At 38.2% G+C, this 20,401-nt stretch overlaps 1 protein-coding gene across 1 annotated transcript in view; it reads right to left on the reverse strand.

Annotated features, from left to right (window-relative positions):
• MMS22L (MMS22 like, DNA repair protein) overlaps positions 1 to 19,838 on the reverse strand; it is a 97,923-nt gene extending 78,085 nt beyond the window's left edge. The window contains exons 1-9 of the mRNA XM_075046648.1: positions 19,768 to 19,838; positions 17,990 to 18,177; positions 15,665 to 15,790; positions 12,427 to 12,479; positions 9,377 to 9,464; positions 9,103 to 9,280; positions 7,923 to 8,016; positions 5,828 to 5,958; positions 1,741 to 1,854 (exon numbers count right to left, since the gene is read on the reverse strand). Of these exons, the coding sequence (XP_074902749.1) occupies positions 1,741 to 1,854; positions 5,828 to 5,958; positions 7,923 to 8,016; positions 9,103 to 9,280; positions 9,377 to 9,464; positions 12,427 to 12,479; positions 15,665 to 15,790; positions 17,990 to 18,168 (963 nt within the window). The 5' untranslated portion in view covers positions 18,169 to 18,177; positions 19,768 to 19,838. The remainder of the gene's footprint in view (positions 1 to 1,740; positions 1,855 to 5,827; positions 5,959 to 7,922; positions 8,017 to 9,102; positions 9,281 to 9,376; positions 9,465 to 12,426; positions 12,480 to 15,664; positions 15,791 to 17,989; positions 18,178 to 19,767) is intronic.
• Between the last annotated feature and the right edge of the window lie 563 nt (positions 19,839 to 20,401).

A 20,401-nucleotide genomic window follows, 5' to 3' on the forward strand; every position in this document is an offset into this window, starting at 1 on the left:
TTTTACAGAGAGCAAGCAAGATGACAAGTCATTTAAAGAAAATAACAAAAACCAGTGTTCATTATTACCAGAGAAAACCTGGGGCTACTTTAGAATATCAACTTTAAATTGCCAGTAAAAAGCATTGTGAAAGCACAAGCTTTGGTCACAAGGAAGAACATGGTGTGATACTTCACAGACAAAATTACAAGGTGATGGAATGACGATGTGCAGACAGGATGGTGCACCAACACTCACGTGAGAGAGATTACAGTTCTTTAATGAAGACTTTTTATAACAGATTTTTGTAAAACTCTTAGTGCCAGCCTAACCTAACCAAGAGGAATATAGTAGTAGATGATAGAGAATCAATGTGAAAGACAGCAAACTGAGGTTCAAATTCCCTGTTTTGTTCCAAGTCTGTTCCAGCACTGACAAACTGATTAATTCTTTGGCTCAGATCCCTGTCTACACCACAATATTACTTCTTCTTACAGCCTGTGCCTATCTTCCCTAATTACACAGAAACTCTCTGCAACTTCTTTGCACCTGTATTTCACCTACCTTAGCTGGGTCCTGATCCTAACTTATGCTTCAACATGCTAGTGCTAGCATGAACAATTAACTTTAATGAAGTTTCACTTGTGTTGTCCACCTTTACATCTGTTGTCATTAATGACCAAATAGCTATGAGTACAAACACTCTACTGTGAAGTACTTCATTCTATACTAAGTAAACAGTACTCATTGTGCAGATGGCAGCTTTAGTGTTTATAAAGATTATTTCAGAAAACTTTCAAAGGATTTTGACACTTCTTAATATTCAGTCAGAGAAACACCAGCTCAATTCTAACCAGCAGTCAAAGAAAAATCAAAACACTAGAAAATATTAGCAAAGGAAAAGAACAAAATAGAAAATATCATTATGCAATGTATAAGATCATATGGCCACCTAACCCATACTTGGAATACTGCATGCAATGCTGGTACTCTGCCATTTGAAATAGGATGTAGTAGTATGGAAAAAGGTTCAGAGAAGAGTGACAAAGATGACCACAGGCAAAGAATGGCACCTGTAAAAAGAATGACTAAATACAGTAAGACTCTTTAGCCTAGAAAAGGCAGAAGGGAAGAGATACCAGAAAAAAACCTGAAGAGACATATAAAGTAATAGTGGTACAAGGAAGGAGAACAGGTAGTGATTGGCTCTTCCAATAAAAGTGTAAGAGGGCATCAAAAGAAGTCACCCACTACAAGATTCAAAAACAAAAAACACGTTGTTTTTGTACAGGTAGTTAAGGAATAGGTATCAAAGACAGAAACATGGGCCAGATGGATCATTGGTCTGACCGTACTCATGTTTCTAATGCCTGCAGATGAACCATTGCATGACATAACACATAAATTGCAAATAATAATTTCTTTTAAAAATGGGTAAAGATAGTTTCTTTTCTTTTGTTCTACCATACAACTTCCACAGTCTGTTCCTTTGCTTTGCTTTCCTTGGCACAAGGAGCACTCCTTATCAATGCCCTAGGTCACAACTAAACAGTACACCGCAAACCTAGAGTCAGGACGTGATGCACATTCAAGACGGTGGCCTAAAGCATCACAGCTAGCATGCAGTCCTCCTAAAGCAAATATGAAGCTCAGTTCTATTATCAGATATGTGCACTAGTGCATTCATGGCAATCTGGGGACATTTGGTGACTGTATTGCGTATTTAACACGCATGCATGTGTAACAGTACTCTTCCATTACCTCTGTGTGAGATCCTTTATTTCTGTGGTCCAGCAACTGAATAAGTAGAATCCATAATTCTTTAATGCAAGTACAGAGATAATGGTGACTAGTAAGAGCCTCAGAGGGTCTCACCTGAAAGAGAACATGCAATACAATTATTCGGAAAAGTGTTATTTTTTGAAATTGCATTTTATGTACCAATATTTCCTCTGGTTTTGGTTGTTTGGGTTTTTTTGCAGTTAAATAATATAGCTACAAATACCTATTGGAAAGTGCATTATTTCATTAATATCCAAAATATCTCTCTCATACAACAAAGACCGTTTCCTAATTCTGCATAAGTTACAGGTTGTGCTATTTCTTCCAAGCCACTTTCAAGCATTATTTAACCAAATGAAAACGGGATGCTGAGGCCTAAATGAAAAGGAATTTCAATAAATACTGATTCATTGTCTGACAGTATGGAAAAGAAAAAATGATTGATTAGATTTCTTGATGTTCTTGGGAAGATAAGAAAAAGATTTCAAATGATTTAATAGCTATTATTGTTGCTATTTTTAAGTGAAAAATCCTTAATGACTAGGCATAATGCTAGTAGAATATGTTTTTGTTGGCATGAGGATGTTAATGTTCCCACAACATTTCACAAAATCTGCTTTTCGGTAAATTTACTGGAAGGCATTCTTTTAATATGCATAAACCAGCATATTTCAAGTCATGTACGTTATTTGATTACTATTCCATATTTAACAAAATTCACTCAGACTGATGCATTTCAAATGCTAAGTAGTCTTCTTGTGATTCATCTTTCAGTTTTACATTCCCTGAATTGTGAAACAAAATAAGCAAAACAGCAAAAGGAAGTGCTAAATACATAAAAATTCTCTGTACGCTTTAATGTTTTTAAGACCTACCAGCACTGTATTTGAAATAATCATAGTATAGACAAAACTTTAGTTACTCTGTCTTAGGACCTATGAATCCACTGAATTCTATTCAGAGGTAGTAAAAATAGTGAGAAACACTTTGCTTAAGTAGCATAATTCAGCACATTTTACCTTCAACAAGGACACAATAGCAGAAATGTTGAAAGAAGAGAGGCAGGACAAAGCACCTCATACTCAGTTTATCCCTAAACAATGAGTAGTCCAAGTTTGAATAATCAACTTACTGTCCTCTAAAGCAAATAGAGGGGAATGGGCACTTAGAGAGACTAATTCATCTAACTCACTGCAGAATAAAGAACTGTTGCTATCCTTCCCTGACAATAAAAAGAACCTAGAGTGACTAGTTTAGCCAACTAACTCCTAGACACCTAGATCTGATGAGGTGAATCCTGAATTTTTACATGCTCATGCTCTTCCTGATCCATTCATGCACAACTATCCTCAAATCACACTGGTACTTAAAATAATTTCTGAATTTGGAAATCTAATGGTGTAAATTAAAAATTAAATCAAAATATGCAATGCCAGTGACAGCAGTATCTGCATGAAAAAGACATTACAGAAGTGAGAGTTAATGACTAAAAACCACACTCTCACAATTAGAAGAACAAGTATATCACCAATAGATTCAAATCTGTATAACATTCTATAAGGATACAGACTTTTGATTTACCACCCACCTTTAGAATAATAGGTTTACAACTGCTGTTTTCATACAGCTCCAAATCAGGTTTAAATACTGAACACTTAATTATAAATATTAATTTATATGTATTTAGAAGTGTGACACATAATTTGTTTTACTCTCTCTCTACAAAGAGCCCTGCTTACCCTATGAAATTGCCAGGGTGGACCCTGATAATCAATTTAAATACATCACGAGGTCAAGACTGAAATATTTAACATAATTGTATTATTCACATTCCACATATGCTGTTTAGAGTTTTTCATGTGCCTATGCCTCCTCATGCTTTTAGTTAAAGATCTGTTATGGGAATCTCTCAACAACCTGAATTAATCTTATGTAAATATTATCCTGAGAATAAACATCAGTGTGACTACTAAAGTCTGTTGAAAAATTTATTATTTAACTACCAACTTCCCAAAAATGAAGCGCCTCAAAAATACTCTGGTTATGACTCATCACCAAAGAGCAAAACAGATCCCTCAAAAAGGAGCAGTCTACTTATTACAGGTGCACTATAACACTGGAGGATTTTATGGAAGTACTAGGTACACAAACTATCTTACAAGTGACAGTTTCAGGCCTTTTACATGGAGTACCAGTTGTTGCAGCAACTAGGTTTTTCCATCTACTACTTGCACCTACTACTGTGTTCTTCTCAAGATAGCAGGATCTCTTCTGCAAGAGATGTGCAGTATCCATCCAGGATAGAGTTTGGCTAGTAGTATCAAAGCAAGACACCACGCAGATACTGGTGAGACTTAGGATAATCGAGACATTGTTTTCTTCAGAGATAGCTTGGATTTCCGCTCGCAACATCCCAAGTTCAGTATATTGGTAAGAATGGTTATAACCTCAAACTGTGGTACTGTCGAGACAATAGAGCTCTGGTGCCAGAAATATGCTGCTGAAAATAGAAAGAAGATATCCAAGGATATATATTTCTCTGCCAAATGTATCTCAGAGCACAATGGGCTCAGTACATGATCCAAGTCAAGTGTCTTGATACCAGAACTGCCCCAAGAAACAGATCTGCAAATATGAGTCTGGTGGATTAGAGTTTACATCCGTCCTTTCAAGAATACCCACAATGTTAAGAGCTGCACTTCTGAAAATTCTCAGCCAAAAGCTTAATGACGTGTTTTAGTGATGATCTGGCAGTGTCATCTATTATGGGTATCGGTGTTTTCAACAGTTTTGAGGGACATTATTTCTATTACTGGATTATAGCAATGAATGCATACTAGAGGAAGCACCAGCTGAAGACATGTTATCCAGCTCAAGTGCAAGCTCCACTTCAGAAATCAATCTCCAATAGAACTAGTTCAAGCTCTGAGCCTCAAGCCCAGGGAGAGCTGAAGAGAAAGCAGTGGCAAAAAAAAAAAATCTTCTCTCCTTGTAATGTAGCTCTGTGGAAGTAGGATGAATTTGTCATTTTAACATCTGACATTTCAAAGCCTACCATCAAGCACAATGGTCAACAGATGCTATTTGAATCTTCCTTTAAAAAAATTACTCTCATGTATTTGCTTTTCATGGGGCAGGAAGTTGCAGTATTATCTGATAATTTAATAGATAAAACTGATTTTAAAAGGTAACAGAGTTCTCTACAGAAAGATACTTTAAAAGAATAGTTATCAAATGCTAGCACACCCATTCCCACCCCCCCAACAGTAATATGAAAGAAGGGGAACTTCGTTTTTCATGTCTTTGTACTAGGAAAACATAAATTATACAGTGGTCACTGCTACTTATTCTCAGAGTTCAGTCCTGCACTCATGTATGACACATGCCCACCTAAAGCAGGTTTCACAATGACACAAAGAAGATTATGTAGTTCTTTTACTAGCTGCTATACAGAGCTATTATGACTTTCTAGCTTTGGCGCGCTCAAAACAAGTGAGAAAAACACTGCAGCTGTAGAAGGAAAGAAAAAGAAAAGAAAGGAGAAGGACAAGTTTTCCCTTGACAAACATAAAATCACTGTAACAGAAAGATGAGGTTGTGGAAATAGGAGCAGTGCAACAATAAACTGTAATATGACAGTCTCTAAGTGTCCAGTTAGCTTACTGCCAGGATTATAGTTACTCCCTTTTTGTTTCTGTTGAGAGGGTTTGAAAAGATTTTTTTTTTTTTTTTTTTTTGCACCTATAGCTCTAAACCTTTTAGACTGTGCCATGTTTGGCATTAAACCTGGAACACTGAACTTACGAAATGTGGCACTCACTTCTGCTCTGTACACAGTGCATTTCAATATTACTCTCTCATTCAACTGCCAGATGGTCATGAATAAATATAACACAATTTTAGCTCCTAACAAATAACACTCTTTAAAACATGGGGATATAAATCCATACATAACATTTAAAACTTAGCAGTAAGAAATCATCTATGCATTGGTGCAATATCTAATTCATATGGGTCCCAATACAAGCATCTAACTGCCTGTGTCCTATATAAAGAAAAAAGTTACCTTTATATACTTGTTGATGGACAAACTTATTAAATCAGATATGAGATTTCCACAGTGTATTTCAAATAAACTGATACTGGTTAAATTCTCTCCGGTTAGATTTATGAAGCGGTTAGCATATACAACTTGTCCTAAAACACAAAAGAAAGTTAGACCTATTTAGTCCTGGCTGTAGGAATACAAGACAGAGAGAAATTTTTTTTCTATTCTATATACTTTAGAATTGGCTTGTTGAACTATATGTAATTTTAATCTACAAACTCATTTGGGAAAGTTCATCCATTCTAAGATCAAGCTAGTCCCTGCATTATTACCCTGAAGTCTGGTATTATTCTGGTTGACAGTAAAATAGTTTGGCACTTTACAGCCTTTTATTGGCACAGTTTTTGCAGTGGAATAAAGATTTATTTATCTGCAAGTTCCTTTTTGTCACATGCCAGTGCGCATGTTCTGAAACCATGACATGTTTTGCAGATATGCAAGTTGATGACAAACAATTCTGGAGAGGTCTAACACTTTCTTTTGGATGTGTTGATGTAAAAAGCTGGCATGATCATATTCCAACTTGAGCATTTGTAGACATTAACACAGATAAAATGGTAAAGTTAAGAGGCTGTAAGATCTTATCCCACAAGCTTTTCAACAGTACAACTCCCTTGACATCAATGGAACAGAAGATATGTAGAACGAGCCTGTATTTTATTCTTGGAAATGCAGGGTGAAGCCCTGAACCCACTATCCCGCCACTGGTCTCAGCAGTGGGAAGTTTCTACTCAGCATACTCTACAGAATGAGATGATAACCTATGAAATTCTACACGGCACATAAGAATACAAGACAAGATAATATATGCAGAGACACTACTGTCTTGACCAGTAAATTTTGTTGTTAAAAAGCACAAGCTTTCTCTTACAAAAATGCATTACTGCATTATTACTCAGAACTTTATGTAGAAATATAGAATTCCAGACAGTAAGTTGCCTCCAAGTTTTCCCATCCTTTCTCCAAAAAGCCCCCCAAAAGGAAAATGGGTTATCCCACAACAGATCATAAAAGAAAATTAGAATTATAGAACAAACAGCCAATCCATACATTATCCAGTAACACAGACATGCAGAAACAGTGAAGATGCATTAATCTGAGCAAGGCTGTGCTGCAACAGAACTCAGAGCAGGCAAAAGCTAATCCAAGAGTTCAGATTCATTACCAGTTACCTGCGCTAAACATACAATGCATTCTTTCTGGACCTCAACATTACTCCCAATTGTTGCAATTTCGATATGGAATTTATATTGATAATTTATAATAATGGGAGGGTGGGGGGTATGTTTGGTTGTAGTGACACAATGATTATAGAAGAAAATACATTTTTGTGATTTATTTTGCTAGCATGGACACAAACAATAGATATAATTCTCACAAAGCATATAAAGTTGTCTTCTGTATTTTAACAATTCTTCAGCAAACTGAACTAACTTGAAGTTGGGTTCTTCAATTGCATTCTATGACCTTTTTTATCTAGCTTCTATGAACAGCTTATTCTTATCAATCTACTTTTTGCCCTTTTAAAGACTTTAAAAAAAAGTCCCTTTTCTTTTTCTGTACTTTTACAAACTCCTCTGAGGCTTCTTCTTTTGCCCAGTATTTTCTTAGCATCACATATGGTTAACAATACGAATTCTCTGTTCTGAGATTCTTTGCTCTGGTCCATCCTTGGACACTTTTTCTACATTGTTTTCATCAAATTGCTGTTCACTGTTATGCATTCTGAATCTCTGCAAATGTATTTTTATTTGTGATGTCAAAAAGTGTATTGTTATTAAGTATTTAGTATGTTGTAAGCATCAGTTGAGAACAAACTTTGTAATCGTGGTCAATTTTTGATAGAACAAATTCCTAATGCTATTTAATTTAATTTCAGCTACATGAAGATTCACAAAGAACCTGCCTTCACCATATTTGAGTTTATCCTATTAAATAAAGCTATGCTTAAAAACTACCAAAAGTAGTAAATGATTCCAGACAAATTAACATGAAAAAACTAGGTAAGTCATATGTACAAGAGTAAGTTCAAGAAAAAAACCTACATACTTACTCATCATTTTTTCACTTAGTACATGAAGAACTTCCAATACTAGCCAGTTAATATCCAAGTGGAGGTGTAGTAAATGCCATGATGGGGGAAAGACCTGTGATTTGAAATATACATATTTAATTATTTTTAACATTTCTTTAGCAAATTCTGGATACTGTACGAAGACATGTGAAGATGTGCACACATTTTGCCTGCGGTGAACATTATGGAGATCTATGATCAAATACACTGTAACACACAAAAATGCCATTTAGTTAAAAAAAAAAAAAAAAAAGAAAACAAACAAAAAACCTTCATGACAATTAATTCTGTCTGTAAAGGATGTTCGTGAATTCTTTATATCTGATCTAAACTACAATTTAAACACAATGTTTTGATTCAAGCTTGACAGATTACAACACCCTTAGTTATCCTTTCCTTTCCAGAAAAGTGTGCTCTTAAAGTAATTCCAAAATTTTAATATTATCTTCTGTAAAGTTTACTTGAAATTACTGTTTCTTTCATCAGCTCAACAGTGGCCATACTGACAAGCTAAATGAACAGAAAGATTCAAAATGCTGCTTCCCAGTGGATCATTCCTCTCCAGATACTAGTTTATACAACCCAAGACTGAAATTCCTTTTTCTTTCTAAAAGATTTAAAAGCATTTATTATATGTATGTACAAATATTAATGGTGTATACTTCATTAGTGTTTAATGTTGCAGCGCCTACTTCCATGTCTGCACGTTCCTTCTTTATATGCATGATCTTTTCCTATTTTGAGTCAGATTTCAGAATGTGTTTTAAAAAAAAGTGCCCCTCCTACTGGGAAGCTCAGAAATTCTAACTATTAGTAAGGACAAACACCAAGGAATTTTTTAAACATACCACACTAATTCAAGCCTACTTATCTACCTGTAGATATCATCATTTGTTCAGTGCAAGAAGAATTCTAAAAAGCTATAAAACATAAAACATAAATAAATAAATAAATAAAAACAACAATGGAAAATCCAGAGCTCATTAGTTGAGTTTGCCAATTATGGGATGGCACTTAGTTAATAAAGGGGAAAAAAAAATACAAAGCATAACTTCAATTTCAGCCTGAAGAAACATTAATTCTTATTCAGCCAAAATTTATCAAGTTGAATATGTACTGTTACACAAAAAAAAATTATAAATTTATAAAAGACATCAACCTTTGCCTGATGTTGAATTGTAAATGCTGCCAGGACACTACTAGGGAGTTCACAAAGGTGACCAATGTGCATGGTCAAAGCATGAAGCTCTTCCACCAACACAGATGGTAACTGTGCTTCTAGTTCTTCATATGGATGGAGCATTCCATCATATTCCACTTTAGGGGGTTCCAGATACCTGAGCACACATACACAGACACACAATCAGAAAACAGATAAGAAGCAGCTACACAAAGCTCAGTACATAAGTTGGTAAATTGTGTGCAAATCTCACCTGAATATGAAAACTTTCACATAATGCAAAAACTCAGTACATTGACACCTGATGGTCTTCGCTTCAGAGTGCAAGTTTGCAGCTTGACCTGAAGTAAAAGAGATCAACAGCTCAAAGCAGATGTGCCCAGACTGTGACTCATGTAACATGTGCATTTTCCCCAGTAATTAAACAAGACCACTGGAAAGCCACCCTCTTTTCTGAGGACAACTTGAAAGGTGACTGGTGGCAAAACCCCACTTCTAAATGTCATCTTGCCAGAGGGATCCATTCTTTATCTCAGGCACATATCCAGATAGACAGAGAGAAGAAGGCATCCAGTCCCTCAGGAAAGGTGGCAGAGGCAAGCAATCAGGGCTAGAAGAAATCATTCAACCCTACTGCCCTGCTCCTTGTCTGCTTCCAAGACACCTTCAGAAAAGACGTGTGAAACAATTTCTCAGCATCCTTTTCTCTTGCAGGACTTAAGCAGGTGGACTTATTTGGAAATATGCTTTGTAACTTCTCTTCCTAGGAAGCATCACGTTGCTGCACAGTGCCTTAAAATGTGTAATGCTAAGAGCCATCCACTCACGATCCTGTAGCCTGCCTTTCACTTGCAGCTCTGTACTCTTTCAGCCACTTATTGAGGCTATATGTCTCCTTTCCTTTGCTCCCTGAAGTTGTTGTTCTCATGGTGTTACCCTCCTTATCTTGCACCTGCAAGCTCAAACACCATCATTATGGCAGAAATTCATTGGAAGCTATTGCCATTGGTGTGAGAATCACTCATTTATTCCCACATCTTGCCTTGTAGCTTTCAGCTTATAGTAGACATGGATGAAACTTAGTGCATAACAAAGCAGATGCAGTCATTTAAATACCCAGTAACTACTGCCCAATAATATAAATATATATATGCAAATGCTTAGCAATCAGTTAGCCTGCAACACACGTACCTGATTAAGCACGTGCCAGTCATTAAGAGCATCATAAATGGGAACAGCAAATGAGGAGTTTGGGCAGGCCCCAATGAAAGTGTATCGTGCTAGAGGAGATGAATGGCAAAAACTTTGACGCCTGCTGCATTTGACTGCATGTCTAGGGAAAGGCAGTCGCCTTTGCTCCTCTTCCCAGCTGGCCACTGGGGAGTCTTCCCTTTCCTTTTCTTGCTCGCTGTCTCTCCTTTGTTTCCCCTATATCCTCCAGGTAACCTTGAAGTTCACGTATGCCACCTGTTATGGACCCCACAAATAACAGTTTTGTGCGTATAAGCCTATCTCAACATCTTGTGAGCAACAACACTCACAGAGTAAAGCAAATCAACTGGTACAAGTACCATAATATTCCAGTATACAGCCTACCCCTACCACTCAAGATGCCATAGGATCTGCCATGGTAGTGAACCACAGGTTTAGAGGCTCCAATCACTCTGTTCTAAAGGAATTATTTATAGATATTACTGCTGCTTTGTAGCAGTAACAAATATTTTACCCTAAGTTCTCAGAAGTTCTGTTTAAGCAAAATTTTATATTACAGTATTTCACTACAAAATCTTTTGCATACTGTCATAAATCATTGAGCGATGAAGTAAGTGGAACAAAACAGGAACAGTAGAGTGTTAAGAACAGATCAGGTATTTTCAAAAAAAAGACAAAACAACACAGAGCATAAGAAAAGATTTTATATGGCTTCCACATTACACAGTTCTCAGTACCAAGTCTCCAAAGCTCATTAAGACTGATAGGAAATTAAATATACAATATTGATATCTGTAAAAACATATACGCACAACAAAGATTTACTGAGTTAAAACTCTAAACTGGGGTTTTAAACAGTGGCAACAGCGCATTTATCTAAGACATCAATAATACCTAACATCACACTGCCTGATCATTTTAAATATTTTACTCCTCACAACACCCCTCTCCTACCAGCCTGCTTGTATAAAGGAGGAACTGAGTCATAGATGGATCAGTGACTTGCTCTAAGTCACAAAGAAAGCCTGATGCAAAGCATAAAATTCAACAGCTATTTATTTTACGAGCTTATTTGACAAGAGGAAGAACAGGATACAGAGAAGAGGACCAAGCAGATGCTTAAATTTAAGGGAAAAAGAACTACAGAACAGTTTCTTGATGTCTGGCTACCATATCAAAGTTCAAATGTAATTTAAAATAAGGCTACTTCCACTTATGTATTCAATGTCAGCAAAATTAGACTTTTAAGATACAATCAACAAAAGCATATGAAAGAAGCTTGATGATAAATTCATACCAATGATTTAAATGGCAGAGCATGACAATACCAAACCAAAATAATAATGTATAAAAATATTCACTCACACTCTTAGAACACTAGCAATTTATCTGTAATGAGAATATACTACAGACAGTTTATTTCTGAGTAATTACTTCTCAACTTGCTAAGTAATTCAGCCTTCAAACTTAGAATAAGCCCAAGGCTGCAATAATCCTTCAGAAACATACTGCTTCTCATGCCTTAGTGTTTAATTGAAACAAAGCATTTTGTAGTGATCCCATTTTATCGATCCTGCTGCAAAGATAATTTAAGTTTGTAAATAACTCTAAACTAAGCAAATATAACTAACTTGTTTAAATGTAAGCCAAGAGAACACTGAAAAAAGTCCCAACCCACTACCTTTGTAACTAAAATAGTTATTGGGAGTTTTGATGCAACTTTCCATTTTTAATTAAACAAGTTAACAGTTTCACCAAATTCTACCTTAGGCGTGACATCTTGCTCAAGTCAAATTAATGCAAAATTCCCCACTAAGGTCAGTAAGGTCAGGATTGCCCTGTGTACCTACTATACAGGCAGATCTGGTTTCAAACTGACTCACAACATTTCCACTATGTATTTTCACACTACCTTACATCACTTGGTTGCCTATATTTGCACCCTTACTGCAGGCTTATGCTGTTCTGTGGCCCACTCCATGAGCCCTTGGTCAAGAGTCAAAGCACGATATGATCTGTGATAATATAAGCCTATAATGAAAAGGTAGTCAGATACCTATCCCAATGTCAGATTACATGTGTTAAACTTACCAAAATCAGATGAACTCATTTGTACTAGGTTTTCCAGTCTGTGTATCTGTTGCCTAATTAAAGGAATACAAAGGTTTATGGTATTTATATAGGTAAAAGTCCTTTAACTACATCTTAGTAAGGTCTAAATAGAACAGAGAGAAGTGAGAGGTGTTTCTTGCTTTCTATTTCTGAAAAAGCTTACAGAAATGTAACTTAGGAAAGAGTATTAGTAGAAGGCAACAGACACATCCAAGTGTGAAGCAATGACAATGGATAGAATTTTTGCTTGTTTTTAAAACATTAAACACAGTAACAACAAACACAAAATTAGCTAAATATTTTGAGAGGGAAAAAACAACCACACACACAAAAACCCCGAAAGCCATTCCTTGTAAGTGATCTTTCCACAAGTGTAACTCCACTTCATATTTGACCACAGGATAAACCTGAAAGTTAGCCCTCACGGCATACACTCAGTAGACACTAAATTAATTCACTTGTGGATGAGCAGTAGTGAATTCTGTCAGCAGCCTTTCCCGCTTCCTGCTTAGGGTGGTCTGCTGCTTAACTTGAGCACAAAAGATAAAGAGCAACAAATACAGCAGAGTAAAAGGAGAAAGTGCCTCTAGAATTAAAACTCAGTTCAGTTTTGGGGGGGAGAGAGAACATCTTTAAAGAAGCTGCTAACTGCTACTGCAAATAAAAATTTTAAAAAGCTGCAACATAGGTAAGTACTCAGCCATATTCTGCAACAACTGTTATTTTTAAGTGGTCTTCAAGTATAGTCTCCACAGAGATAACACAGTACTAAAGTGAATATGTGAAAAGTGCAACTGTGTAAGACAGACTTTTGAAAGAAAATGCTGCATAAATTGAGGAAGGAGCTCTCTGCCTCATTTCTTATACAGTCAAAGCAGCAACTACTGAAGGATTCAAAAACAGGATACTTGGATCAAACCCAGATCAAATGTTCTTAGGAAAAAAATAAATTGAAAACTAGGAAGTGCCCACAAGGATTCAAAACCCCAGGTTGTAACCTGCATATTAAAGGACAGGCACACATTAAAATTATCTCCCTTAGCTCTTCCTTCCTTAGATAAAATCACACCAGCTACTCAAGATTATCTTCAGCCATTTAGGTGAGTTGTGGAGTTTTTCTGTTTGTTTTGTTTTGAAATCAAAGCTGAATTTCTACACAAATTTTTCAAGCATTTCAACCATGTAGAAAGGAAGGAAGTCTAAAGCATGAGGACTTTATGAAAGAAGGCTGTTGAGGCTGAAGGTTAGAGAAAGAGAGTAAGAAAGGAGCCACACAGGAAGGGAAAAAAAAAAAAAAAGACTCTCCACTGAATTGACAAAAGACAGAATACAGTGGGCTGATAAAATAAAAGCACAAACTGGGCATGAGAAGCATAACAAAGATATCATCAGTTAAATAAGTCTTTTTAATTTCAATTTGCTTTGTACCAAGATTGATCCTCATGTTTGTTAATTATTAAATCATTTGATTTGCAAATAAATATTCTGACAGTTAAACTGGTACTTCTGTTTATTAATCAGTCAAAGATATATTGTCTTAATATACCCACTTCAATGGATATACTTACTCACTTTGACTCACACAGCTTCAATCACATAAAAAAAGGTAAGAATTTTTTTATTGTGCAATTAATAGTTTTAACTTGCAGTTCTGCTGTATAGTATTATTATTTATTATAATATTTTAAAATAATAACAATCTTTAATATTTATGGACACACTAAAAAAAGACTAGGATTCTGTAAGCATGTATTTAAACACAGATATTATCTGTACTTCATAAATTGACCTATTTACAGCCACCTTGTCCTCAAGAATCATTATAACTTGTACTTAACACATACGACTTCTGCAATGGAAAAAGGAGTTTTCCTACTTTCACTTGTCAACTGGTTTGTAAATGAAAGTGTTCCATTTTATGACTGAACAAATGAACTGAAAGAGAGAATATCTTTGCAGAGGGACTTGTCACACCAAAAGACAGCTTAGCAACCAAACTCTCATAGCCGAGAGTTAGCTGAAATCCATTATTCCTACCAGTTCAGTAGGTTTTAAAACATGTATAGCTTTAATAACTTCAAAACCACAATATATTATGCCTTAGGTTCATCTGTATTACAATTACAGAGCAGTTTACATTAAAGAAAAAAAATCTATTTAATTCAACAAATCAACTACATCACTCTCACTGCCCAGTGATTTTATGTTAATAAACAGGTCATAAACAGTTCAGACTAAATGCTGAAAGCGATAGTGTTTCTTTTAACTAAGGTATCCTCTTATCTCCTTCATTATCAGATTTTTTTAATTTTTTTTTTAAAATCATAGTGAAGTCAAAGCTTGCATCAAACAAGCATATCTAAATAATACTGGTTTTAATATACTTCCTGCCACCTATGCCATTGTGTTTCAATAAGCCAGACCCTATTAATGATGTTTCACATCATGCCCTTGATCATACCCTAAAGGGATGGAAGAATCCACTACAATCAAAGGAATGATGGAATATATCACATATATTTGTGGAATCATACAAAAGCTCCTCTCCCATCCACTCTCTGTATGTGCTGTACATCCTGAGGATTATCAGAAGCAAAGAGGATTATCAGTGATCTGTGTATTTGCATTGACCAGATTAAACATCTACATTGAATTAGTCAAACACTGAGTAACTGTATCTGAAGAGATTGCTGAAGCTACCCTAATCCAAACAATTGAAGAAAGTGCTACATCCAGCATTTACGGTATTTGATTTTTAACCTCCATTTTTCTTTATGCACAAAAAAAGGACATAAAACCTTCAAAAGACAACTTTAATTATATGGGTAGCACAATCTCATTCAAGGAAATCTTACATAGTTTATTCATATATTCTGAAGTTAGAGCCTTCTAAATTAATCACAACACTCTGTTGTAATAACTATACTTATCAATTTTTATCTGATGATGGCTAAGATATGCACCACACTGCTTAGAAACTTAATAATAAGTCGTATAATATTAGCAACCTGTGACACAAAATTTACTTCTTCCCATAATTCCATCTGTGTCTTACCCATCACTGGAGTGTTAAGACACCATAATCTTTTTGGATGCATTGCATAGCTCACAGCCTTTTTAAGTATTTCATAGTGAAATCATAAAAGTTTGTTACAATCTTAAAGTGGGTATAATTACAGAAGTGGATTAATTATAAAATACATGAACATTACCATACCTAAGTAATCCAAAGAGAAGTCTACAGGATTCAACTAATGCCATTTCAGTAACCCACTGAAAGCCAAACATTTCCACTACATCTTCTTCATAGTCATTTGGAGAAGGATCTAGTCTCAGCAAAACCCTATAAAACAGAGCCAACAATATTCATACATTTCCTAGTAATAAACCTGTAGAATACAGTATCTATAGCTGGCTTACATACCACTGATATTTTATCAGTATATCAGCAACATGTATACTGTAGATAGGAAGGAGTAGCAGTGCTCTCAAAAGACAGACTGTTACACCTTTTATAGCAATATAATAGTTAGTACATAAAATATGTCAACTCCTAGCTTCAAGAGCATAAAAACAGGGCACAGTATATTTCAGAAACAAATAAAAATTAACAAGCTACCACCCTGAAACATCTTAATCCTTACAAAGAGGCTGAGACACAACATACAGACTGTCCTTAACAGAAGAGGCTGCTATGTTAGATAACATGCTCCACTGTAAGTGTGTGTTTGCAATCTGTCTCCATGTACACTACATGCCTAGTAACAAATGCTAGAACATACATTTGCTCCTTTAGATACATTTAATAATATTTACATAGAACACACTGATAAAAGCACATTTATTAATATAAAAATATATAAAGCACACTTTTAGGCAGGTGAACTGACAAGGGTCACAAAATGTGACTTCATTATTAGAACTTAAACTAACACTAGGCCATGACTACCCTTTGCACTGGTTAAAGAAAAAATAAAATCAGAATTACCATTTTACTCAAAGTGGAGAAACTCAGACAGCTGTGTAGAATTGTTAAAACATTACTAATTGTGCAAATATAAAAATATTTCATTAATATGCTTTCAAAAAATATCACAGCAAGCTGTACAATAACAACAAAGGCATCAAAGCAAATTATTTCAGAATTTTCCCACTGCTTTTCATATGTAGATGAAGCTGAATTCACTAATATGCAAGAAATATTTCTGGTTTTAAAAATAAAAAAAATGTACTGGGCAAGCACTTGGTTTTCATTATATTACACACCAAATTTGTATTCTTCTTGAACTATGCACTATTACCAATTCAGTTCTCAGAGGCAAAAAGAGCATCTGCTGAATAATTGGCTCAATCTCCCATAAAACCTGTAGTTCACTTGGTAGCTGCTTAAACATTGGTCTGTTTTGAAGCCCTTAGCAATTAAATTCAGTTACTCCTCTTCTAGATAATGACAGAGGAGTCCCTCACATGCAGGCTTTTCCAAGAATTTACAATCCAAGTAGACAAGGTGAATAAATTAGAGGAGAACAGTATTATCATGACTGTAGTGATCCGGGAAACCTGTCTACATACAAGCTCCTGAGTGAGTTTCCCCATTAAATTGTTTCTGTCATGAAATGTTTCTTTGTCAGTGTGGAATCCACTACTGATATGTTCCTGCAGACACAGGCTCTCTCAATCCTCTACTTGACATCAATTTGAATTAATGTGCTCTGACCCAACAAAAACAAAAATATGATAAAAAACGTAGGGAATAGGGGAGGTGCAGTGGAACCCCCTTTAAGGCTTTACAGAAGAGGTTGTGGAAATGAAGGTTAAAAATCCCCAAAGTAACCACACAAAATATAAGGCTTGGTAGGAGGACAGACAGATAGACAGAAAGATTACACTTTTGTAGAAAAAACAAGACAACCCCTGCAGGATCAGCAAATGGCACAGAAAACTAAGCTGGATCACAGACAGTAAAGAAGGTATTAACTAAACCAAAGTAACATTTTAGAACCTCATGGAAAATACGTACTTGTTATGCATGCAACTCCTGAACCTTAAATACAGAATGCATGCAAAGGTAGAGCTTTGAGGAAGATGGTCTTAAAGCTACAAAGCGCAGTCCCAGCGATCTGGGGAAGCTGGGCAGAGCAGGTTTGTTTCTATCACATGGAAAAGAGAGAAAGGGCCAGCACTGAAGAGAGCATATGACTGGAAAAAGCAGTGCTGCAGCCTCCTCAGAAATTTAAGGGGTCTCAGATGCTGTTGCCCAACAGGCCAGTTTTGAAGTGTCCTAACAGGCTTGTAACAGCTCCTTTACAATACCTTAAAATAAGTTCACAAAGCTAGGAATTGGACCTAAAACTCTGTTCAAAGCAGTGTATCAACACAATTGCCCTGCCCCCTTTGGTATACCACCAAGTTGATCTCAGGATCATAAGAGCTGAAGAACAAACTGATTTGGAAACCCTGTCAGCATTGAGAGGCACCAAACACCAGTGGAAAGAGCATCTTAGAAGGGTATTATAGTTGTAACCCAAAAAAACCCCCATACCTCTTAAGAGACCCACTTGCTAAATAAGATTCTGCAGAGAAGCTTCTCCCTCCATTTTGGTTGTCAAAAGCACAAGAAAAACAAGGCGGCTTTGAGTTCTCATTCTCCACTTCCATTGCCATCTCCAAGCTTTCAGTGAGAAACGGAGGTGTGGAGGAAGCCACAAAGTCATCATCCATTGTTTCCACCTGATCCAGAAAATAAATAGATAAATTAAAAAACACTCACAGTGTTTCTTCAAATAACTTTTTCATGTTACAACTCTCCATAATCCTTCAGCTGAGGTGAGGACACAGATCTGACTAACTGTAACATCAAACTAACAAATAGAGAGATATCACCAAGAAAGGCCATCATGGTCTCATGCCCTGCCACAGGATTCTGCCGCTTTGCGCAATTTCATCTTCCTCCATCACAACCTGTTCAAGAAGTCACATCAGTGACAGGTTCATTTTCTTCTGGTTTAGCTCTCTAAATTGACTACTCATGAGGTTAGACTAGCACTAGGGTAAAATAAGAAGCAGGAATGCATTACAAGACATGGGTGAGCTACTTTCAGCAACACTTCATTTTGTGACCAGAGTAGCTATGCTATGAAAATACAGGCTCCCAGTTTTCCATGACTTTAAGGCAACATTACAGCTCAAGTGCCTTCTAAGAAGCAGCAAATACACCCCACATGATAATTAAGGAACCCTGAAGTGCTGAAGTTTTAAAGCTCAGAAAATGACCATATGGCTGATTCTGACATAGCTAAAGTTGGAAGTTTCTATTTAAGAAGAGTGACTTCCCAAGAATCTGAAAAAAAGAGAAACAAAAGCAAAGGAGAAGGAAGATCATGTCCAAAAAGGTTCACTGTATGCTTAACATCAGTGAATTGATATTTTATACAACATACTGAAAGAGCAGAACTAGGCAACAGTTTCCACAGAGTTCTACAATGATATTCAAACAATATAATTAAAACTCTAAATTAAGTTTTCAATTTCGTTTCTGGCAGTTTTTGGTACTGCTCTTGCAGAAACCAGTTTACATCACAGCTAGAGGATGGTAATACAGAGGCTTGACTGAAAAATGAGCTCAAGGAAAAAAAAACAGTTTCTGTCCTGCTTTTCCCCCATTCATTCACATTCCAGCGGTGCAGTCGGCTGTGCAGCAGAAGCAGTGCAACTCTTAAGTGAAAGAATGACTTCAGTGCTTCAGTTTACAGCAGGACCCCACGTATAGGTGTGTTAGCGCAGCTGGCAAGGCAGAAATAAGCAGCTAAAGGGAACGGCCTAAATCGGAAGAAGAGTTTCTACGGAAAGTCTGTTCAATTGAGAGTATCAAAATCGCGCCACACGATAAAAAGCACCGGGAAAAAAGGTACAGCAAGGGCAGCTCTCCACGGCCGCAATTCACATCGGTTCTGCCCTTGCCTACCACAGCCCCGATCCAGCGGAACCGATTACTGACTTCAAGCACCGCAACTTTCCCGGCCAGCCACGCTGGGGAACTTCCCAGGCGCTTGCCGTCGGCGGGCAGCAGCTGCGAACCGGCGACAGAGCCGCCGGCCGGGCAGCACACCCGCCGGGGACCTGCCGCGAACACGACGCCCACCCGTAACGCCTGCGGCCCAGCGCCGCTCTCTCCTCTCCGCGGAGGCGCTTCCCCCGCCGGGCCGGGCCGGAGGGATGCGTCAGGCCCGCCAGCCCGAGGCGGGCCGGGCCGGGCCGTGCCGTGCCGTGCCGGGCCGTGAGAGCGGGCGGGGGTGCGGGCAGGAGGGGCGGCGGGGTTACCTGCGCGCTGCCGGGGGCGCCGCTCCCCTTCCGCGCCCGGACACTTTTCCGTTCGTCCCGCGCGCCACCGTCAGCACAGCACTGCGCAAGCGCCGCGGCGCCGATTGGCCGCCGGCCGCTGCTCCTCCTCCTCCTCCTCCCTCCTCCCGCCGCCGCCCGGCTCTCCTCCGCCCCGGCGGCGGGGGCCGCCCGCCCGCTCCCTTCCGCGCTCCCTGCCACCCGCCACGCCACGCCACGCCCCGCCCCGCGCTCGCCCCTCCCTCCCTCATTCCCTCCCCCCCCCCGCCCGCCTCAGGGCGAAGCGCCGCGCGCGCCCCCAACCGCCGCCCGTGAGGCGGCTCCCCGCGGCCGTCGGTCTCGCCGCTGCGGGGCGGCTGGCGGACCCGTCCTGCCGAGCGAGTGTCCCCCGGCCCCCGCTGGGCCTCTGCCCGCCGCCTGTAGGGCCTCTCCAGGCAGGCGCGGCCCCCGGCCCGCCCGCAGGCCCCGCCGCGCTCCCCTCGGCGCGAGCTGCCCGCCTCTCGGCTGCTGCCCCTTGCTCCCCCGACCCCCTTCATCCGCGCTGCGGCCGCGTTTCCCAGCCGCCGTTAGTTCCCAACGGGCTTCCTACTCGCCCGCTGCTTGAGATTTCGGTGGG

This window comes from Buteo buteo, chromosome 15 (assembly GCF_964188355.1).
Source record: "Buteo buteo chromosome 15, bButBut1.hap1.1, whole genome shotgun sequence".
NCBI lineage: Eukaryota > Metazoa > Chordata > Aves > Accipitriformes > Accipitridae > Buteo > Buteo buteo.